Source organism: Elgaria multicarinata, chromosome 10 (assembly GCF_023053635.1).
Source record: "Elgaria multicarinata webbii isolate HBS135686 ecotype San Diego chromosome 10, rElgMul1.1.pri, whole genome shotgun sequence".
Lineage (NCBI taxonomy): Eukaryota > Metazoa > Chordata > Lepidosauria > Squamata > Anguidae > Elgaria > Elgaria multicarinata.
The window spans coordinates 89,568,900-89,593,130 of NC_086180.1; the positions used below are offsets into that span (position 1 = coordinate 89,568,900).

General features: G+C 42.3%; 1 protein-coding gene across 2 annotated transcripts in view; it reads right to left on the bottom strand.

Moving 5' to 3' along the window:
* Positions 1-24,231, bottom strand: part of CC2D2A (coiled-coil and C2 domain containing 2A) — a 79,769-nt gene that overhangs the window by 32,239 nt on the left and 23,299 nt on the right. For both annotated transcript variants that reach the window (XM_063135500.1, XM_063135501.1), the window contains 12 exons: positions 23,688-23,897; positions 21,878-21,984; positions 19,417-19,557; positions 17,956-18,112; positions 16,403-16,641; positions 12,526-12,703; positions 11,607-11,763; positions 9,723-9,870; positions 6,398-6,536; positions 5,595-5,798; positions 5,280-5,372; positions 2,406-2,497 (listed from right to left, as the gene is read on the bottom strand). In XM_063135500.1, the coding sequence (XP_062991570.1) occupies positions 2,406-2,497; positions 5,280-5,372; positions 5,595-5,798; positions 6,398-6,536; positions 9,723-9,870; positions 11,607-11,763; positions 12,526-12,703; positions 16,403-16,641; positions 17,956-18,112; positions 19,417-19,557; positions 21,878-21,984; positions 23,688-23,897 (1,865 nt within the window). The remainder of the gene's footprint in view (positions 1-2,405; positions 2,498-5,279; positions 5,373-5,594; positions 5,799-6,397; positions 6,537-9,722; positions 9,871-11,606; positions 11,764-12,525; positions 12,704-16,402; positions 16,642-17,955; positions 18,113-19,416; positions 19,558-21,877; positions 21,985-23,687; positions 23,898-24,231) is intronic.

Below are 24,231 nucleotides of genomic sequence, written 5' to 3' on the forward strand. Positions count from 1 at the left end.
AGCGTTGCTTAAAGAGCAGCCCAGGACAGCAGGACCAAAACTCCGGCAGCACTTTTCAGAAGCAGCAGATCTTTATTTTATTGAGTTATAAATAAGTCATTTGTTGATGCCCCTGCAGGATTCCATTTTATCATACCTGTGTTATGTTAGAAATGAGGTAGAGGATCAGAAAAGGTTAGAAACTTTGAGAGGTGGGGGCACCTTAGCTGGCGGAGACAGGAGAGGGGGCCAGCTTCTGGGAAACCGTGTTCGCCTGCATGTATGTGACATATGGAAGAGGCCGTGCTTGCGTTTATAGCAAGAAGTTTCTCATCCTTATAAAAGGATCTGCAATTAGAGACGCCTGCAGGAGGGCTGATCAATATGCAGGCATTAAACATTTTGAGTCTATGCAAGGCACAGAAATTGTGTGGGTCTGCGTTGGGGGGGGGGGGGAGAGAAAGGGGAGGGGTATTGCATTTGCCTAAAGTTGAAGTTGAAGTCAGAGAGGTGTTCTTGATACCCGGATGCTGGAAACTCTTCCCCACCTCAAATACGGGCAGCGGCAAGTCTTACAAGCTTCTGACATTTGTTAAGCCAGGCTTTTGACTGAATTTACTTCTCTTTTCTTTTCTTTTGCTGCATCGTGTAAACTGTTACTTATCTCTTACTGTTGTCTCCTGTTTGATTATGTTTTCTGTCAATTTTACTCTATTTTATTGCTTGTACCCTGCTCTGGGATTATTTTATAATGAAAAGCAGGTAAGACATTTCTTAGATAAATAAATACAGAGGAGTTGGGGGAAGAGAGTGGAAAAAGTGTGAATGGACTTCTGCACTGGATCTGTGCTGGCAGTCTGATGGTTGATCAGCACCTCATGAATGAGCACCTAATTTGATGTAGACATGTCTGCACGTATCACTTTTCATCTGTTTTAGGCCTCCACGTGTGAGGACTAAAAACCTTCTTTTTTGCTAATAGACAGACAGACAGACACACACACACGGGAATATGCAGCACAGTCTCATACTATGGCAGAAGTCTAAGTTTAATGGAATTTGCTCCCGGGTAAGTGTCATTAGGGTTGCAGTCTTAGAATGGAAGGAAGAGGAGGATGGACAAGGCAGGAATTGGCATCTGAATGGTACAGCAAGACTTTTAAGAAGTGGCTATCTTAATGGGGGGGGGGGCTGGGGTTGCTTCGGGCAGCAAAATATCTTGGGCCAGCAGGAATGCTAGAATTTAGGATTCTTGTGGGAGGGACCTGTCTTCTTGCCTTTTGCTCTTAAAAATGCCATGCAACAACAACAGCATTTAAATTCTCTCAACACACACAACTGCCTTCTAGGCGTCTGTACAATCACCAGTTTCAGAGAGCTATCACTAACTTTCAAATACTTTATGAAAACTACATTAATTAATGATGAGCATTTCTTCAATAAAATACAGGCAAATATCCAGTTTGGGTTTTTTTTTTAATCTTCAAATGTCCAGCAGATGGTACTGCTTAAGCTGATTCTACAAGATTAAAGGCTACTGAGCTATTTTAAAAGCACAGTACATCAGTAGATGCTCCTAATTTCCTAACAGCATAAATGAGCTGTGCCAGTCACAGAAGAGGCACTGCTGACTCAGAGGACACAGCCCTGGTCCACAAGCCACTCTCCAGGGACCGGCCCAAGCCTCTGCCCACCTTGCTCAATTAAGCAGTGTCACGGGTGCACTCCCTCCCTGACAGCTTCCTTCTCTCCCAGGAGCATGAGATCCCCCACCAAAGGGTCTCTCTGTCTGCTGTCTCAGCTCATCTCGCTTACACCAAGGCCTCTTCAGGCGGGGGCCCGGCGTTCCACGGGGCTTTGTGTTCGACCTCAGCAGCCCCTTGGCTGCTCCTCTTGCATGGCTACGGAGAAGTCTTCGTGAGATTGCATTAAAAGCTCCTAAGGGAGGAATGGCGTTTGGAAGCTTATATGACTTTAAAAACAGTTTAAATTATTACCAGTCTGTGGAAACAGTCAAGCTTTACATGGGCTGTAGAGATGTTGGCAATTGCAAAAACTTTAAAAAAAAAGTTTAAGGAAATTACAGGAGAACAAAATTAGGCAAAAATGCAAATTAAATGCTTGAAAATAAGACAGAAATGTGATTGACGACAAGCACATCAGCAGTGTGGTGTAGTGGCTAAAGTGCCGGACTGGGAGTGGGGAGAGCCGAGTTCTAGTCCCCACTCAGCCATGGAAACCCACTGGGTGACTGTGAGCTGGTCACAGACTCTCAGCCCAGCCTACCTCACAGGGTTGTTGTTGTGAGGATGAAATGGAGAGGAGGAGGGTTATGTACGCTGCCTTGGGTTCCTTGGGGTAAAAAAAGGTGGGATATAAATGCAATAATACATACAAACATTTCAATCTAGGTTTACATTCCTTACCCGAGAGTAGGGATTTCATCTTCATTGACCAAATCGGAAAGGAGAAAATGGTGCTTTGCAATCAGAAAGCGGTTAATTACCGATTCCCTGATCTGGAAAAAACAACAACATAAAACCTAATTTGAACACGAAATCATTAAACCAATGTGCCAATCAGCTAACCAAATTCAGTTGTTCTTTTTCTCAAAAAAGTATTTCTGGGGATCTTCATTACATTTCAGTCAGTTAAGTCAAAGATAATGATAATCAATCATTTCACAAGCTCAGATTTAAAAGCAGTCGGCTTTTCAACTGGCTGCATAGTTCCACAAAAGCTCACTCTTGTATGTATTTCAATCCCCACCTTGTCCCTGGCACCAGTTGTGCTAACTTTTTACTAAGCTTCCCATTGTTTGAAATACCCAATTTATTTATTATGTCAGAATTATTCAGCCACGTTTCAGCCCACAGGACGCCCAAAGGCAGCACACACTTAATTTGAAAACAGTATTAAAGGTAGCAAACAAGGTAACTGGAAGCATGAGCAGCCTGACAACACAATAAAAGCATGATCAGCAAGAGCCAGGTAAGATAAACCATACCGGGGGACGGGGGACAGAACATAAATCTGAACCAGGCAGTCTTCAGCTTTCAGGGTAGAGGGCAGCCTTGCATCCAAGGGAGGGGGCTGCAAAGCCTGGGTACCACAAGTCAGAAGGCTTCTGTCCTGCAGACCTAACAGCCAGATAATGGTGGGACACAGAACCTCTCATCTAGAATATTGCATCCAGTTCTGGGCTCCATAATTCAAGAAGGACGCAGACAAGCTGGAGCGCGTTCAGAGGAGGGCAACCAGAATGATCAGGGGTCTGGAAACAAAGCCCTATGAAGAGTGACTGAAAGAACTGGGCATGTTTAGCCTGGAGAAGAGAAGATTGAGGGGAGACATGATAGCACTCTTCAAATACTTAAAAGGTTGTCACACAGAGGAGGGCCAGGATCTCTTCTCGATCCTCCCAGAGTGCAGGACACGGAATAATGGGCTCAAGTTAAAGGAAGCCAGATTCTAGCTGGACATCAGGAAAAACTTCCTGACTGTTAGAGCAGTACGACAATGGAATCAGTTACCTAGGGAGGTTGTGGGCTCTCCCACACTAGAGGCCTTCAAGAGGCAGCTGGACAAGCATCTGTCAGGGATGCTTTAGGGTGGATTCCTGCATTGAGCAGGGGGTTGGACTTGATGGCCTTGTAGGCCCCTTCCAACTCTGCTATTCTATGATTCTAGCAGATCTCAATGGGCAGACAGCATCACACGGAAGCAGCCTGTCCTTCTAATACCCCAGTCCCAAACCATTTATAGCTTTACAGTGGTGGCCAAAATTGTGGACACTTTTGAAATTTTCATGTTTTGCAACTTTGCAAGCTTATAGAAAATGTTCTCTTTCACGCAATTCAAATGTTTATATATCAACTGAAAGACCTGATTCACGTAATACAACAATCTTGCTTCTTTTCCTGGGTGTCCAATCAACACTTTCCTTTGGTGCCATTGCTCTGTTTATGATGTACGTACGTACACTTTTAATTTGAGAAATACTTCAAATATTCACGCAATCTCCAATTGAGCTTCAGTTACAGAACAAACAGCAAAACTGACTTTCCTCGACTTGAAACATGATGTATCACAGCTACTGCCATGTGATTGGTCCCCAGAACAAGGACTGTGATTGGCCAGTAGGGTTTGCAATTCCAAACCACTTCTTCACTCAATCACACCTGTGTTTGTTTTTAGACTAAAGTAAGCATAACTTCTTTTGTACTGCAGATATTTGCATTCTGGTTTTTGTATTGAATTCAGCATTAAATTCTCTTTCACTTGATATATAAACATTTAAATTTCGCGAAACAGAACATTTTCTATAAGCATGCAAAGTTGCAAAACATGAAAATTTCAAAAAGTGCCCACAATTTTGACCACCACTGTGAATGTGGTAACTAGCCTTAAGACTTCATCTTGGAAACTAGAAGCCAATGAAGAACAAGTAATGACGCCCCCTGAAAGCAACCTGACTTCTTCCGTCTATAGAAGCTGATTTTTACTGGTAGTTTGAATCTTGCTGACGGTGATGGCACAATGTCTTCCTAAGGACTGCTGGCTAGCATATGGGCACCAGGCGAGCCACGTGGCCCCTGTAGCTCTGTTCCCCAACACCTCAGTGCTGCTCCCCACACCCAGCATCTGCTGCCCTGATTGACAGTATTCAGCCTAGGACTGAAACCTTGAAGTCACACTTGGAGCCAAACCACACAGGGCATTAAATGCACCTGCCTCTAATGTGCAGTTTTTAAAAATGCAAATTGCACCACCTGGGGAAGGCTGATAATTCATGGGCTCTGAAGAGTACGGAGTGGGGATTTAACTCTTTCCTTCCCTGTGGCAGTCCCAAAGAAAATCTCTTCTGGAAGTGGTATTTGTTGTGGGGGTGGGTGGGAAATCCCTCATTGGGGCAAATGGAGAATTCATGCCAAAGTAAATACCACTTTCAGAAGAAAATACCACCTTCATTAAATTCCACCTTCCCTCAGGACCACAGCAAGAGAGGTGGACGTTACATTCCCTCTGCACACTCGCTCTAATCTCATTCCCAGCCCATTCAATTTGCATTTTTTTTTAATTGACACTGGATGCAAGAATCCATATTAAGTCTGGCCATTAGTCTACTAGGTCTGCTAAGAAACCAGAGCACTGGTGGCATAAGAGGTGGGGCACTGGAGACTGGCTGCTGGAGGCTTCAATACACAGAACCGGGCACCTTACAACTGCACAGTAAAGTATTACAAAAATAAAATAATAGTTTGCAGATATAAAAATAAGGATTCTTTTTTATTTACTACCTTTTGGAGGTACTTTGCAACTAATGCTCTGTGTGCATCCAGATGGTCTTTGGTATCAACTACATCCTTCTCACGCAATCTTCTCTCATAATCCTAAAAAAAAATAATTCAACCATCATGTGCCTTCAGGTAGCAAAGGGACTTAAAAAAATACATACAAATTATACGTTTAAATGTTCACATCCGTTGATTTTCATTTCTCTCCTGGTGGCAGAAACCAGAAAATACATACGAATTGTACTCGAGGTTCATCAGGGTTTGAAAATAACACGGCAGTGAAATTAATCACTATAATAACATTAGATGACTTCTCACCTGCAAGATTCTTTCACTGATTTCTCTTTCCAGTAATGGAATACACTTATAATTTCGAAACTCAGACACTTCATTGTTTCTGAGCTCGAGTAGCCGGAATCTTTTGGATCTGTTAAATTCCTCATCAGAAACAAAATTAAATTCTTGTTGCAATTGCTCCAGCCTGAAGAAATCAGGAACAGAAACATCACCACTTGTAGCAGCCTAAACAATAAATGCAAAGAAAACGGTTACAAGATTTGGTGGCTTCTCAGCCACCACCTGAATAGGGATCGGAATACCTCCTCCTAGCCCTGGATTTGGCCTAGCCTCCCCTGCACCCTCCCTGCTAACCCAGCAAAATTAGTTGCAAACCACAGACCTACATATTTTCATCCACCTGCAGCCTGTAAAATCTGTATCTGCCCTGTTATGGAAAACTAGGTGCCAGGGCCTCGTTCACTTCTCCTGATGTTTATATAGGCAAAAATTGCCTACCAGAGATCACTAGAATGACACAGATCCGGAAACTATACAGTAAAAGCAATGAACAATGATTACATTTCCTTCAGCCTAATTAACTTATGTGTCTGAAGTATCTTGATATGCTAACTGATAAGCATATGGGAAAAGACCAAAAAGAACTGCAATGTTCCTATTACAGTATTTGCATTGTTCTACACACCATGTGCAAATCCGCGACTGTTCAACCATATACAAAAACATGAAAAGGCCCCCTGCGCATTGGGCTAGAGATTATATTCACCTTGAAAACTCTAGCAAAAAAAGCGCAGCGATTCTGAGGTTCCACATAGCATTCTCACCATTATCAGCTGCATCAGGGCTGCATTGCTGGGGTCATTTGGATCAAGCTTTGTCTCAGCCACCCACCTAGCCAGTTTCTTCATGTCAGTTAACCCTGATGTACCAATTGACGAAATGGCATCAATATTTTTCAAAGCACTGAAATTGCAACAGATAGGAACAGCAACAACAAAACATGGTTAAAAGAATCATAGAATCACGGAATAGCAGAGTTGGAAGGGGCCTACAAGGCCATCGAGTCCAACCCCCTGCTCAATGCAGGAATCCACCCTAAAGCATCCCTGACAGAGGGTTGTCCAACTGCCTCTTGAAGGTCTCGAGTGTGGGAGAGCCCACAACCTCCCTAGGTAACTGGTTCCATTGTTGTACTGCTCTAACAGGCAGGAATTTTTTCCTGATGTCCAGCTGGACTCTGGCTTCCTTTAACTTGAGCCCGTTATTCTGTGTCCTGCACTCTGGGAGGATTCAGAAGAGATCCTGGCCCTCCTCTGTGTCACAACCTTTTAAGTATTTGAAGAGTGCTATCATGTCTCCCCTCAATCTTCTCTTCTCCAGGCTAAACATGCCCAGTTCTTTCAGTCTCTCTTCACAGGGCTTTGTTTCCAGACCCCTGATCATCCTGGTTGCCCTCCTCTGAACATGCTCCAGCTTGTCTGCATCATGGAGCCCAGAATTGTGGAGCCCAGAACTGGACACAATACTCTAGATGAGGCCTAACCAGGGCCGAATAGAGAGGAACCACTACCTCATGTGATTTGGAAGCTATACTTCTATTAATGCAGCCCAAAATAGCATTTGTCTTTCTTGCAGCCATATTGCACTGTTGGCTCATATTCAGCTTGTGATCTACAACAATTCCAAGATCCTTCTCATTTGTAGTATTGCTGAGCCAAGCATCCCCCATCTTGTAACTGTGCCTTTGGTTTCTATTTCCTACATGTAGAGCTTGGAATTTATCCCTATTAAATTTCATTCTGTTGTTTTCAGCACAGCACTGCAGCCTATCAAGATCACTTTGAAGTTTGTTTCTGTCTTCCAGAGTATTACCTATCCCACCCAATTTTGTGTCATCTGCAAATTTGATAAGCATTCCCTGCACCTCCTCGTCCAAACCACTAATAAAAATGTTGAAGAGCACATAAAAATGTTGAAGAAAACATCCAGTGGTTTTCCTAGGTATCGAGTTCTGTTATTTTGCATAGTGAAGGATTTAGTTCATTTGCTTTTTTAGACACAAAGTATTACACATGTTTTTTAAACTTCCTATCCTCCAAGCACTCCTTCTGCGTTGATGTGTCTGCTGCAAAGTCTTCTGGAGCACATATACACAGGACTTGGCTCAGTTTATACAAGGCACGAACTGGATCTGTTAGGCTTTGTTATTGCACCACATGAAGCGAGTGTCCAACCCTTGGCAGCAGCAAACAATATCATGAGACTTGGACAGTGCTAGAAAGGGAAGCCCTGGTCCCCAGTTACCCTGCCCTCTTCCTTTCCTCCTGCCAGAAAGCCTCTGAACCCAAAGGCATCCTAAGGAAAGAATAGCCGCTATATATTTGTGTCCCTGTGTTTTCATGTGGCCAGGGCCAGCGCTGCCATAGAGGCCAGTCAGGCGGCTGCCTAGAGCGCCAAGGTAAGGAGGGTGCCGAACGCCGCGCCCGGAAGTTGCCCTCCCACTCTCAGAGCCGCTCTGGCCAAGTGAGGGCAGCTTCCAGGCGTGCCATTCCGAAGCCACCCTTCCGCCCCGCCACCCCAGCAGTTGTGGCTTGGCTTCAGCTGGGGCTAGCCGAAGCCAAGCCGGGACGCTGGGGTGGTGGTGGTGGGGGGGGGGGGGCGGTCGGACGGCTCCATGTTCTGACTTCCAGCACACGCCGGAGTCAGAATGTGGAGCCGTCTGACCGCCCCTCCCCCAGCATACCAGCTTGGCTTCGGCTGGGCTCACCCAGCCAAAGCCAAGTCAGGACGCTGGGTGGGTGGGGGAACGGACGGCTCCACATTCTGGCGTCCGGGCACACTGGACGTCAGAACGTGGAGCCACCCACCTGCCCCACCACAGCGTCCCGCCCAACCGAAGCCAAGCCGGGACGACTTTAGGTGAAGGAAAGGTAAGGCGGCCTCCATCCCTGCCTGTCTCTGCCTACCTGGAGTGAGGTGGGTGTACGGTGGGGGTGGGGTTGTACGGTGGGGTGTGTGTGAAAGCAGCTCACCTTGCCTAGGGCGCAAAAAAGCCTGGCACCGGCCCTGCATGTGGCTCCACTAGTTTAATTTCTGTGAAATGGGTATTTTGTTTCTTGGGCAAGTAAGTTACTTGCACTTTGTTAACACGCAGACCACTACGGCAGCATTTTGTGTCTAAAAAGTCATTCTGTGGTGGCCTACAATCTCTCCCACTCTTTCCTGTCCCTCTCAATAGTCAGAGCCAGGCTTACACATGGGTACTTCTTATGTGGTGCATGTAACATGAATGAATGAAACCTTTATTGCTAAAAGCGATAAGCCATCACAATTTGACATAGTTAGAAAAATAAAATACCAGTAAAAAGATGAGCTAAAGCAAATGGAATAAAAATAGATCGTTTAAAATAAAATAAAAATACTAAACAAAAAGATAAAAATACAAAATCACATTAACATAAATTAAGAGCTCCCCAGTGGGGTACTCGGTCAGCATATATAAAAAGGGCAAAATCTCCAGTCCCCCATTACGATAAATGGCCTTGATGCCTCGCTCTCAACTTACTTGCAGCCAAAGCAAATTTTGCAACCAGAGCAGTAATAAATACATTATTGCCAGCCAGCAAGATACAGATTTGCTCAATGTAACATGTAACCAGACTTTTAGAGTTCTTAGGAACACATTGGGGGTGGGGGGGAAACAGTACACTATAGAATGCCATGAGAACCAAACGCCTGATAATCTAAATAAAACTCTTATTTGGACACAATAAAATCATGGCGATAAATGGATAAATCCAACATTTTGTTTTTTGGATGTGAAGAATATCAATAAAATAGGTTGTGACAAAGTAACCAGCCCCATAGGAGATGGTCTTAAGGCATGTGATACAGGAAACATGTCAGAGCCTGGATGGAAACTCTCTAGCAAGCCCATGTTTCTACTTGAGCTCCCTCCTGGAGGAAAAATGGAATAAAAATACTATAAACAAATAAATAATAAAATAATGACCTATACTGGCAGTGGCAGTAGGGGTGTTTCTAGCACTTTATGTTGTCCACCAAATAAAATAAAACTGCTTGTCAATAGAATAATTAAGCATATCAAAACACTATAAAGTTTCTCAAATGCTTGTTGGAGTTCATTACCTTGTGATTCCAGCATTCTTCTGTGATACTGGAGGAATCAAGGGTATCCCATTTTCTCCAACTGCCCAGGAAACACTGCAAGACACTTTGCCAGATGTCATTAAAATCATTTTATTACTACCATCGGTTTCAAATGAAAACGGTACACCTGCAATACAAGATCAAACACATTGGCCCTGTTTAGACAGAACAAACAAACCATGCATGAGACAGATAAAAGTCTTGGGTGCATGCGCAGACCCCCACCCCCCCCGCCTTTTGTACACGAGTCAAGAAGATTATCTAAAGCTTCCATTCCTGGTTAGCAGCAAATCACAATTTACTGCTAACATGGTTTGTTCAAACCATAGTTTGTGATGGTTTGTTCAAACCATAGTTTGTTAACAAGACAGGATAAAAAACCAAGATCTCCCTAGCTTGTGGCAGGAAGAAGAAACCCTGCTTTGCTGTTACTTCTGAATTGAGCCATTATACAAAACTAAATGATAATTCTGTTTTGTGTCAAAACTGGGAAGGCCAGGTTCTAATGAGGAGGATAGGGCACCTATTTAAATTCATTAGATTTTTTTAACCCATTGTTTGTCACCAAACGGGTCCTTAAAGGGACCTGCAAATTACATACGTAACAATAAAATTAACATAAAACCATATTAATAATCCAAAGAAATAAAACCAGTCCACCAGACATAGGCAAGATGTTTGAATTGGCAGATAGAAACACATTGGAATCACATCCAATGAAACTGACTGGCAGCAAATTCAGGAGAGGCAAAGGAAGTTCCTTTTCACAATGTATAATAAACTTATGGAATTTGCTGCCACAAGATATGGTGATGGCCATTAGCTTTGTGGGTTTTAAAAGGGGATTAGACAAATTCAAGGAGATCTAATGATAGCTATTAGTCCTGATTGATATACAGAACTTTCAGGTCCAGAGGCCGGATGACACTGAATTAAAGTTCCTGGGGAGCAATGGGGGGAGGGGGTCTTTGTCTTCATGCCCTGCTTGTGCACTTCCCAAAGGCATCACATCGGTCACTGCGGAAAACGCAATGTTGCTAATAGATCAAGGTCAAGGACCTTGAGTAATTATTGTGTCCACTCATCCAACTCTGCACCTGGCCAACATTCCCCTGGTGTTCGTGCAACCGAGCTGATAAAAGACCAAGGCTGAGCTGGTTGCAGGGCTTCCTCGCAGCAGTGTGGATCCTGGTAGCATAGGCTGAGAGGGGATGCTTTTTTGTCTGTGAGGCTACGGCCTGCAGAGGCAGAGTTTGTGTAAAAGTTAGTTTAAGGGCTGGATGTCTGGGGGAAGAGTGGCTGCGTGTTCAGCAAGGGGGGGAGGGTTGAGTGTGTGAGTGTGGGGAGGGTGTTGTGTTTGTCCTTCCTGCCTTTCTTGTTTCTGTGCTGTGTCTTTCCCCCTTATGTGTTGTCCCGGCCCTGGGACATGGGAACCCTACCAGACCTTGTGTGTATAATGAATAAACTGTTTTAACCCTACTGCGGTGTGGCTGTTATTTCTGGCGCGTCAGGCTCAGCCTAGATCGGGAATGCAGGTGACTGGCTCCTTGACAGATACCATATTGGACATGGAATAGAGAAATTTGGATTCAAATCCCCATTCAGCCATGATGCTTACTGAATGATCTGGGGCTTGTCACCATCTCTTAACCTACCTTACCTTACAAAATGTTTGTGAGGAAAAAATGGGGGGGGGGGGAACAACCCCTTTCTTGATCCTTAGAAGAACCCCCTTGAGCCAAGAGACTGAGGTTAGCCCATGGCTGATTAGGGATTCCTACCTCTCTAATCTATGTCCAGCAATATTAGCAAGTTCTGAATCCTTGGACAAAAAAAGTAGTAGCAATGGAACAAACTCTGTACCGCTCCCCACTCCTTCATGGTCCAACACCACGCGCTGGTCACTGCTGAATTCTATTTCCTCTATTGGCGCTCTCCCAGTCAGAACCGTAGTCTCAGGAATCGGTATAAATACTTCCATTAACAAGTTAGCACTGCCAAGTCCAACTGTTTCATATAACTGTGGCAAAGAGTAGAACAAGGTTGTCACTGGGGACCTTAGAGTAAATTTACACATCTTCTGCTTTCTTGAAACTGGGTTCTCATAACACTAAACTACGTATTTCCAGAGGTTTAAGGGTTGGTGCTCATTGTGTTCCCAGAAGGCAAAATTGCTTAGTTGTAGCTGTAAGTGATCTATGTACCATGTCTGACAGGGAAGGGCCATATAGCAGAAAACTCCACACCAGCTGTGAGAAAGCAGTGGGTAGGGCTTGGCCTCCTGGAAGAATCCTGGGAAGTGGTGGGCTGGATGGACAACCTCTATTGGCCAAATTAGGCCGACAGGCCAGAGGTTGCCCTCCCTTGGTGTATGGGGCACTTTTCAAAGGAAGTTAGCTCAGACACCAAATTGCATTTATTCTTCAAGGGGTCGCACACAGTCACATGTATGCCACTAGAAATTTTGGATGACAAGAAGGAAACCAAACTGTAACCCAGAGAGAAGCAGCAGCCTTTAGTGCAAACACCCTGTATTCAGAATCTATAAGTACAAAATAAATAAGACTTGGAGTGGCTGCATGTGCATGCCCACATGTGTGTGCGTCCGTCCCCCCACCCCCAGTCACTTCTTCAGGGAGAACTAGGCCTACACGTCCATGCCTTCTGGATGCACCAGGGACATGTACAACACCAGGACTTCTTCACAACTCTCGATAATGGCCAGGCTAGCAGTATTTGTGTATATGTATAGAACTGTTCCAAAAAAAGAACCAGAGCCTACCTGCAGTTTCAAACTCTCTGGCCAATTGAATATTTGCAAGTTGAAAATCTGCCCAAAATGAATTCTGAAATCTGAGCTTATTTGCCGGGAGACTGTTCTCGATACTTCTTTGGAATTGAAAAGAACTTTTACGAACAGAGACCGTTTCTTTACATCTTCACGTCTTGAAATTTCAGCCCTACAAACATGTTTAAAATAATTTTACTTTAAAATTCACATGAAAAATATATTTAACCTCCAGGGTGCACCTGTCCTGCCTCTAAGACCTCTGGATGTCCACATGTTGATATAGTGGTTGAGTAGAATGAACAAGCCCAAAATCTAAGGTGTACATGCCAAAACTACATGACTGATGGTGGAATTTTACAGCTGGGCAGAGGTTTTATTTATTTATTTATTTATTTTATTTATTACATTTCTATACCGCCCAATAGCCGGAGCTCAGTGCAGTTATCAACTGCACTGTTTGGACTTTTGCACATCGGATTTTAGGAACATATACGCTACTTGACTGTGGATGTCCAGAGTTCTTAAGAGGCAGGACAGGTAAGTCTGGTGGGCAGAGAGGCATGATCTATCTTCTTATGCACACTATGGGAGCAAGAAGACTAAGGTATTAAAGAAACAACATACCGTAGTAAAAGAAAATACACTATACATTATTGTTGATTATTTTTCAAATGTTAAAATGTATTTTCATATTATACTCAGATGTTTCTTCAGTTCTGACACTGGCTCATAAGTTTTTTTCACTTTATTTTATTAGGATGCAATCTGCCAGGAACCAATTCCCTAGGGAGATCATGGGCTCTCCCACACTAGAGGCCTTCAAGAGGCAGCTGACAACCATCTGTCAGGGATGCTTCAAGGTGGATTCCTGCATTGAGCAGGGGGTTGGACTAGATGGCCTTGTAGGCCCCTTCCAACTCTGCTATTCTATGATTCTCCTGGGCAAGCTCCACTGAAATGAACGGAGTCGCACGAGAGCATCTAGTGTGCTTTTGAGCAGGAAACATTTCTGGTGGTTTATGACCGTTATTTGCTCATTTTGCTGAGTTCAAAATATACACAATGCTACAAATGGCAACCGAAGAAACACCAATATGAGTGAAATCCAGTCAAGTGCCTTTTATTATATTTAGTCAGATTCTCATGAAAAGGCACCTGGCTTGCATAATACCGGAAGGGAAGATTATTACATACAAAACACAGGAAAACATTAGACCAAGAAATGTTTGGCCAACTTTTTTGCTGCCACTGAAAAAAGGGGCCTACTCTATACGTGGAATATAATTCTCCAACAATAATTTAAGTTGTAAATCAGGCCACTGAAATAAAAAGGCTCTTTACAGCCCGTACTGCAAGCTCAGTTTATTTATTTATTATTATTATTATTATTATTATTATTATTATTATTATTATTAATTTATTTATATAGCACCATCAATGTACATGGTGCTGTACAGAGTAAAACAGTAATATACCGCTATGCTGAGCATGCCCCATAGCTGAAGCTCTCTGGGCAGTTTACAAAAGTTAAAAACAGTAAACATTAAAAGCAAATATACAAAGTTTAAAAATATAAAAAGCAAAAAAACAACAGTATCCTTATAAAAACAGCTATTCTGGGGTCCGTTAAAAACAAACTAAGCTCAAGTTAGGGCACGAAATTTCCACTTGGCCACTGCCACAAATAGAGCATTGATGGGTGATAGAAATTGCATAGTAATTATCTTTCATCTAGATATGTACAGTCAAAAGTGAACCTGAGGGGAAGGTGGGGAGGGGGAGTTTCCTTAAATCAGGGGTGGGCCAATTTCAGGCCAATTCTTCCTGCCCACCCACCGTTCATGAGCTACAGTCCCACTGCTGTTCCACCACTGAAAAGGGGTTAAAAACACTGCAGTTTGTCACTACAATGGCTCAGAATGGTCAGATTTAGCTTCTTTTCAAACCATATCTTCTTTTCACTTTTAAATGTTTTTTTTTTTACACGGGAGGGGGGCTGTAGGTCCCATGTTGGCTACCCATCTTAAATATTGGGCTGTCCTGTGATCTTTTTTGTTTTGTTTTTTGAAGCCATACTATTTTAAAAATCTGTAGAGTTAATCAAGTCCACATCTGCATCAGCATCCTGCCTATATATAGCATCATGAATGCTAAATTTTGCACCCTGCAAAACTAGCTCTCTCTTGAAGAGGAAGAAAATACCAGTCGGTGTGCCCGGCTATCTTTCAAGATGCTCCAAAAACACCCTTCGTAGGCAGGCAGTGATCTGCCATCTCATAAGCTCTCATCCAGAACAGAAAAATGGACTTGGCAGGTTTCTGGAAGCAACAAACAGGAATCTAGTCTTTGCTCTAAGCAGTACAGCTGGAGTCCAAGGCAATGAGACAAACCTCTTAGAAATGTAATTTGGAGAATCTCTGAGTTGGCATAATTCCCAAACTCCAGTTCTCTAAGCCATGGAATATTTTGTTGTTTTTCTCAGAAGAGACTTTGAAGTCTGGACATACCAAATAACCAACGTTTTGTGATTCCAACTCCCAACCACCCCATCTCTAGACTTTTAAACTTATTGAAAGCAATTCCATTTAATGAGATAGAACAAAAAGTTTGAACAAATTTTCTATATGATCATTACGTAAACAGAATCTTATGGCATTACAGTTTGGCATAAACACTGACGCAACACACAATTAAGAACATGCACAACACAACGTTCCCTAGCATCTTCTATTAATAATGTTCCAAAGTAGAACCAAGACTATGTTTCTCCATCATAATGTACAGCAGAAAGCTAAATTTGGGGACTGGGGTTTAACTTGTCTTGGATGGAGCCGTGCTCCCATTGAAATATCAAGTTCATACCTTGGGAGCGCTCCTGAATCCTACACCCCTCGACCTTCCTTTCAGCAACGGCAAGGAGCACAAGTCCAGTGGGGCCGTTCCCGAATCAGTCTGATCTGGCAAAAGTTATTTATGCCTTGGTTATATCATGGTGTGGCTACTGCAATGTGCTCCATGTAGGACCACCCCTGAAGAGCATCTAGAAGCTCCAAATGGTGCAAAATGTGGCAGCTAATCTGTGCACAGTATTGTGATCACATCACTCCAATACTGAAAGACTTGCATTGTTTGCCAGTTGTTTTCTGGGGTCAATTCAAAGTGCTGGTTTTAACCTTTAAAGCACTAAATGGCTTAGGGCCCAGCTATCTGAGGGGCCGCCTATCTTAGTATGAATCAGCTCAGTGTTTAAGATCAGCAGGAGAGGCCCTTTTGAAGGCACCCTTGTTTACAGATGCCCGCTTGCTGAGCATGTAGAAAAAAGTTATGACTGGCCCTAACTCTCTCTGTATTCAGCAAGGGAGTCCAGAAACATCTTTTAAATTTGGCTTTTTTAATTATTATGGGGTTTAAGGTTGTTTTTATCTCACTAGCTTTCTGAATTTAATGTCTTCCTATCAGTAGGTATCAGTAGGTTTTTTTTTAAGGCTGATAGAGTCTACTGGATTCTATACTAACTTTTAAAGTTACAGTGCAGCCCTATACGACTCTTCAGAAGTAAGCCCAACTGGATGCAATGGAGCGTACTCCCAGGTTAAGTGGGTACAGGAATGCAACCTTAAAGTAGTTCCACTCACACATAAAGAATATGTGAACTTTTAATCAATATGCAATTATTGGAATTTATTGTATTTGGTTTGTATTATTTTTTATCCTGCATACTGCCTTGAGAGGACTTTACCTTTAAAGGCGGTTCTAAAAATAATTTAGATAAATAAACAGCCGCCAGGGATGCATGTGCTAGTAGCTAAAAAAGTGAACAAAAACATTCTCAGGTTAATGCCACAAAAACAGTGTTGTGCAAACTCACCTTGGACAAAGCTCGTTTGGAGTGATGCTCCCTGTTAGGCTCAACTCAGGAATTAAAACTGGCTCTCCTGGTTTCCTTCGAATGCGGCCAGCTCTCTCTCGAACTTGCAGTTCCACCTGCAGCCTGTCAACTCCTGGTGGAGGCATGGGCTTCACAGGCTCTTCCACATTCTCAGAGTCTTCTGTTTCTTCATCTTCTGGGTTTTGACTAGTTTTTTTCTTCTTTTTCCTCCTGATTTTCTGTATATATAAAAATTGTGCTTTTTTTACTCTCATCAAAAAATAATAACAACTTGATATATCTTCTAATGTCTAAGAAAATGAATTTCTGGTATTTCTAGCATCCAGTTGCTTTTAACTTCATGCAAACCATACAATAAGAATGTCACACAGTCCTTATTATTTCTCAACTGGTTCTCTTCTATACTATTGTATAATTCATGAAAAACAAACAGAAAATTACAACAGCAGACAACAGTCAAATCACAGATAAAAAGTAGTTGAGCAAGCAAATGTTAAAGCAATTTCTATCAAGAATCCAAAACCTGGCAGAATTTAAAAAATGCTTGCCTGGAACTAAAAAGGATATTGGCATAGGTACCTGCCTCCAGATTCTGATGGAAGGAACCACCCAACTCAGGATTTCATCAAAATCTCCAAAGGAGAAGAGCAATGTTTCAGTGTTAAATGCTAGTTACATTTGGTTTCATCATTAGGTGAACAAGTTCAGGAAAGGAGCAAATGCCACAAACATTTAAAGCCCTAAACGGCTTGGGGCCAGGCTATCTGAAGGAACGCCTCCTCCCATATGTACCTGCCCAGACCCTAAGGTTATCCTCAGGGGTCCTTCTCTGTGAGCTCGTCAAAGGAAGTGAGGCAGGTGGCTACTGGGAGGAGGGCCTTCTCTGCTGTGGCACCCCAGCTGTGGAATGAGCTCCCTAGGGAGGTTTGCCTGGCACCAACGCTATATTCTCTTAGACGCCAGGTGAAGACCTTTTTATTCTCCCAGTATTTTAACCGTCTATAAATTAATTCTAACTTTGCTGTTTTAAATTTGTATTTTAAATTTGTATTTTTACATTGCTGCTGATTTTATCTTGGTTGTGCATTTATATTGTATTTTATATTATGGGTTTATACTGTTGTTTTATACTTTGAATGGTCTCAATTTTTGTGAACCGCCCAGAGAGCTTCAGCTATTGGGCGGTATAGAAATGCAATAATAAATAAATAAATGACACTTTTCCATGCTCTTCCAGCTTCCCCGGCCCTTTCGGGTCTTTTCCCCTCCTGCCGTGATATATCTCACGTTGGAAGTGGAATTTGGGCCCTGTTATGACAGCCTGGATGATGGACTGCAAAAATAGTGAAGAGCCCTCTTTTCACACTTCTGTATGTTCAGAGCACTGCTGAACTTGGACTATGGTGTCCAGACCCCCATTTGCTTTATATTGCCACCATCCTTCTATTTTACAATGAAATGTTCTGTGTCTTGGCCAATGTGGGGCACGATCAAGAAACACTTTCAAATACACAATGACGTGTTAACTCAACCTGTGCCTTCTTCCAGGATTTCCATTCCTGAAGTTGAGTTTTATATTCTTCCATTTTCTTTTCATATTCTTCAATGTTTTCGTCTAACAATTCAGCTATTTCAGCCTGAATATCTCCTTCATATTCCTCCTCATCCAACCTTTGATCAACCTCTTCCCTTAAAAAAACCAATGAATTTATTAGTCATTTGTTACTGATTTGTGTTTACATTCTTGACCTGGTCTGTTAAATTAACTGAGAATTAACTGTTAAATTAACTGTATATTGTGAATGTATATACATAGATGCCCTGATCCAAAGGTGATATAAGTATGGATGTAAGTATGGAAGTGAGTAGATGTATGCTTGCAGTTCATGGTACACAACTGATCCACATCCAACTGTTTCTCCACAGTTTCTGGGGTTGCCTCTAACCGAGGCTTGAAAGCTTCAACTGACACAAACTGGAGCTGTGAGAGTTCTGACTGGAAGCTGCCCAGGACAAAGCTAACACCAATACTCTGTCAACTGCATTAGTTTACCATGTGCTTCTGGATCCAATTCAAGTGCTGGCATTAACCTGAATAGCGTAGGACCAGGATACCTCAAGGAGCTTGCCCGTTTTCTTAGATCATCAGCTTATCCCTGCTCTAGCTCACAGCAGGAGAGGAGGCTTCAGAGATTAAAGACATCAGACAGAGTTTGTTTAGCCACTGTAGTCAGGCTCTGGAACTCTTTTGTTCCCCTGGGAAGCCTATCTGGCCTCCTTGCTCCTGGTCCTTTGTCGTGATGTTAAAGCCTACGTTTTAAAAGGCTTTGGGGTTAAGTTTCAACTACTGTGTTCTCTTTTGCTGATTTATGCTTAATTTTATTATTTTATTGTACTAGCTATTTTGTGTATATTTTTACTCTTGTTTCTTTTAACCAGCCTCGTGTGGCGCAGAGCGGTAAAGCAGCAGTTTCTGCAGCCGAAACTCTCCCCACGGCCTGAGTTCGATCCCAGCGGAAGCAGGTTTCAGGCAGCTGGCTCGGGTCGACTCAGCCTTCCATCCTCCCGAGGTCGGTAAAATGAGTACCCAGCTAGCTGGGGGAAAGGTAATAATGGCTGGGGAAGGCAACGGCAAACCACCCCGCTATAGCCTGCCAAGAAAACGTCAGCGAAAGCTGGCGTCCCTCCAAGAGTCAGTAATGACTCAGTGCTTGCATGAGAGGTTCCTTTCCTTTCCTTTTTTTAACAGAAAAGCATAATACACTCATTTAAAATAATATAAAATAAGTCTTCCCCTGACATTTTATGTGGAGGGACTTTCAAAGTTTTGGTCTGGAGGAACATTCGGTCATGCTAACCCCTATGTGCAGTCTGAAATGATTCAGCAAAGTACCACCTGAGTGAGAGAGAACTAGACCTTAGAGGTGAGCTAGTACAAAGTCTAAGCATTAAAACTGTTACACTGAGCGGTGAAATTACTGTCAAAAACATACTTTCTCAGATAGAGCTTCAGGGGGGTGTTAGTGAACCTCTGAAAGTCACGCAGGGATTTGATCTCTTTCCACACTTTGATAAGGGCCTTAAGCAATGCTCGATCTTTTTCTTGCTCAGCATCACGAAGTCTTCTCGTTTGCCTATACACACAGATACACACATCATTAAAAGGAACAGCACACTGAATACATACACGATTAAAACCCAAATAATACATGATTAAAAGCCAAACAATGCTCTAATAATATGATTCCCCCCACCAAAAAAAACCCTTCAATGCAACCAGAGCAGAGTGGTGTGGGTAAGTGCTTAACCCTTTTCTTGTGAGCCATTTGTCCACTAAAAATTGCCCCCTCCAAACTGCCTTTCTTCACTTTGTGTGTGGAAATTAGCCGGAGGACAGTGATTTCGTTTAGAAAATTTGTGTGTGTGTTGGGGGGAGGTTTAAGCATCCACGCTCCCTTGCTGTTGCTCCAATCAAATACCCCTGCACCTCCATAAAAGTGGTGGTGCTGGAAATTGAAGCCTTTGGAGATGTGTCTCCCATGTCACATCTACTTTGGCCCTAACATAACTTCCTTTTTAGTAAACCAACATTAAAAGCGTTCCTATTTTGGACAAAAGATTACAATACCGAAGCAAGAGGGGAATGTGTGGTAAACCCAGTTAAAAATCACAGTGAATAATAATTACTAATAATAATCACAGGTAATAACAGAACAATAAAACAATTCAAGATTTAAAAGATTATTTATTACATTTCCCCCCTACACTTCCTGCTGCAGTGAGCTCAGTTGCTACACATGGTTTATCTCTACAACTACGCTGTGATGTTTAGCTGATAAGCAGCGACTGATCCAAGGTCACCCAGTGAGCATTATAGTCAATAGTAATTCAGATCTGGGTCTCCCCAGTCTAACATTCTAACCACTATATCAACTAGATGCAGTTCAGTGTAGTCTAATTCTTAACAGTTAATTGCAAATTATGATTTATTTCCTAGAACTGCCCAGCTTAAATAACACTCAGGCATGCATGATTAAGAACATGTTAATGGTAGTGACTTCAGTCCAGGCCACAAATATGTGCAAGTCCTACTGATTTCAGTCAAACATTCATACACATGGTTACATGCTGGATTATAGCCAGCAATGCTTTAAGCACAATGACAGTGATACTATGAAGTAATATTGATTAAATCTATACATGAGTCAATGCTTTTACAATCGAAAGCCAATTGATTCATCCCCAAGTACGCAAAGATCTGTTTATGAACAGAGACACAAAAGATTATTTTGGCCACATTAATAAAATAAAAATAAAAATGAAGCCGTTGTGAGCCGTACTTTGGCTATGAAACAATGCAACTGAAGCCCTGCCTATGAGGGGCTCAGAACACCACTATGAGGATTCAGACTTGTACAAGTGGAAGACCACGCAAGGGGGCTTTCCCACCCACCACCCAGCCTCTCTCCAGTAGAGCTCCCTGTGCGCACACGCAACAAAAGGCTGCTCCTGAGGACTGGGAGAACCTTTAGAACAGTGCTGGATGGGGCATGGGGACTGCAATGCTCATGAAAGTTTACCCCACCTGATTTCTGCCAAGTCCCCCCCCCCCACTACAGCTCCCCACACTGGAAGGTTGCCTCAGGGCTGGCAGTACAAACCAGCCTTTTTATGGCTGCTGTTGGTTAAGCAATGGGGAGGCAGAAACCTGATCGGCTGCAAATTATCTAGCCATCTACCAACAGACCCTAATCTGATCTACCTCTAATCTACATTTTTCATCTAAAACAAAACTCTACCTTACAATAAGATTTAAAACTTCATCACACCAGCGTTATACTGTGCAATCACTGCGAATTGCATGCAAAGGACTCAGAGGTTTTCCACCTTATAGTCTCCTTTGATTGTGAAGTACTCCCCTGCATCCTGCCTTAATTGTGCAATAAAGCAAAAAGATCCGCCGTATTTAGCCCCTACATTTTGAGCGTATCTTCCAAACCACGGCTGGGGCGCAGGAGGAGGATTGTAAACAAATGCATACATCTGCGTAAGCTTTAAAGATAAAGACACCAAAATTGGCACAGTAATAGATATTAGGGAGAGCTTTAAGCATACCAAATTTGAACTGAATTGGGTCATCCGTTGATTTTTTACATTTCCCCCCTTAAACTCACTTCCTGGTATGCAAAGGATCGCTGTCGCCTGGTAGCAAAAACAACAACAACCGCGAAAGCTTAGCGCTACGGGGATAATCCGAGAGAAGCAGGTACATGGGATGAAGCTTTCAAAATGTCTTAAAATGTTTTTATGGAGATTCCAGTGAGAAGTACTTTCCCCTGTGCCTTTTTTATATCTTGACCCACTTACTTCATAAGAACTAGTTTTTCAAACATCAAGGTTGGTAAAGTTTCTATACATACAACATAAATACAAAAGAGAGATTCCTCTGCTCACCTTATTTCAAGCTTATATTCAGTTATGCTTTGTTGTGCTACTGGGTTAAGAACCCCACTTTCACTAGTATCCAAAATACTCTGAAAGGCATTTCTCAGAGCTCGTAGCTTAAAAATAAAATAAGATTTATTTTTTTTTAAAAAGTAATATAAACGTTACATTTGATTAAGCCAGAGGCTACCATCTTATTGTTTCATTATCAACAACAAATATAAGCCTCCATTCCAATTAAAATGGCCATAATACAGACATTTTAATTGGAAGGAAATCCATCTCTAAAATAAAACTGAAAATAGCTAAAATGGAAAATATGGTACGATCATTGAAAGCAAAGATGATTGTGTACTGAATTACACATTCAAAACAATTCTAAAAAGTAAGAAATTCTGAATGGATTAGCTCAGGATTCAAACATTATTTATTTATTTATTATCGTATTTATACCCTGCTCCTCAGCCAAAAAGGGCTCTCGGAGCGGAATACAATCAATTAGCAAAGAAGACAGAAGATTGTAAGCCCTGCCCTCAGGCTTACAATCTTAAAAATTGTAAGGAAATGGAGTTTGGGAGGGACAAAGGGAAAAGAGAAAGAGAGAGAGGGAGGAAGAGGGGGGGAATTAAGAAGACCGGCAACAGGGCTGATGGGATTGTCCTGCTCCCGAAAGAGGGGAGCTGAACTGGAGCAGGCCCTGATGTTTCCTCTGAGGACCTGTCATTCATTGGAGCATTTACAGGTCTTTTATTCTGATGTCTTAGTACTTCAAGAATCAGAATATTCCATGTGTTTCATTTTGCAGACATAGGATAATATTTCTGCGAGGTGTGTGTGTGTGTGTATGTTGGCACTGACAGCATTCCAACATTCTTAGGTTCTTTTGGGAAAGAGAGCAGCAGCTGGGGCCTCCTTTGAGAACGGATGAGGAAGCTGTGAACCATCTAGCCTGGTGAAATGACCCACTGGGCAGCTAGCAGCGGGAGCTACTTATTCTCTGCTGTTAATTTTGCTCTTTTTTGTGGTTGTATTTGATTGTATCATTTCACTGTAATATTGAATTTGACTTGTTGAATTTGTTTGAATTGTTTGGTCATTAATTCATTTTTATGCTGTATTTTGATATGTGAGCTGCTTTGAGCATGGTCCACAATGGAAATGTGATGGATAAACTAAAGTAAATTAATTATTATCACTGTACAACAGATGAGGGAGCTGAAGCTGAGAAACAGTAGTTTGACTAAGGTTACCCCAGTGAGTTGATAGATGAGGCAAGATTACAGCCAGGGTCTGTAGGTTCAAAGCCTACTCTCTTAGACGGATAGACAGAGGGCTCTGAAATCAGTCTCTATCTATCCAAACCCCTGGAAGCAAGAGGCAGGCAGGATGGGTGGAAGACCAAGGCTCCCATTCCTCCAATTTTGTTGCTTTAAGCTAGACAGGCCTTCGGGACGGGCGATGGAGAGACGTCTGGATCTTGCAAATCCATTTCTCTCCACTCTGTCTACAGGAAGCATCCTACAGCACCCCGGACACTGTCTATAGGCCATAGGACTGCTCTTCCCATCAGCATTCTACACCAATTAGAAGGCTCATGTACATTCCATGATATCACTACAGTTGAGCCAATAGCAAAGCAGAGCTCACAGACAGATGATAAACAGCATTTTTATTCCATAATATATATAATACACACATACGGATTTTTAGACATTCAATAACAAATTTATCATGACTAAATATAACACATATCTAGCATTTACAATGCTACATAGGATTTCTATTTTCTTCTAAAAGACAGAAAAACAGTAAAAATTACCTTATCTGTAAGAAGTTTGGTAAGATTTCTTTGTTTTCTTGATAGATACTGATCGAACAACTGAGCCAGCTTAGCCGCTAAAACATGTTCACGGCTAAAGCAGGGATGATGTGTGAATATTAATCCAGCAATATCAACATCCAACTGAAATTGCCCCTGAGGGTCCTCAGCGCCAACAATATACTGATTAGCAACCCTCATTTGAACTGCCTAAAAATAAGATTAAACAAGCAAACACATATCAGAGGAATGATGAAAGAGGTTTCCAGAGAGTACATTAGAAAAGATATAGCTACCAAATCACTTTCATTTTTTAAAGTGCATGTTTTTGACCCCTTTCGGACACAACAATCTTAGTTTGCTAAACCATGGATTACCAAGCCAGGAACAAGCATTGTTCCTTACCTCTCCTCCTATGCTGATCCTGGTCTGTTTAAATCAAAGTTCTTCACTATGACCAAATGGGGAATTCCAGATTAATATTGGTTTACTAACTAGGAATAAACAGTGGTTGAAGTTCTTGGGTAGTAAAACAATATTAAAT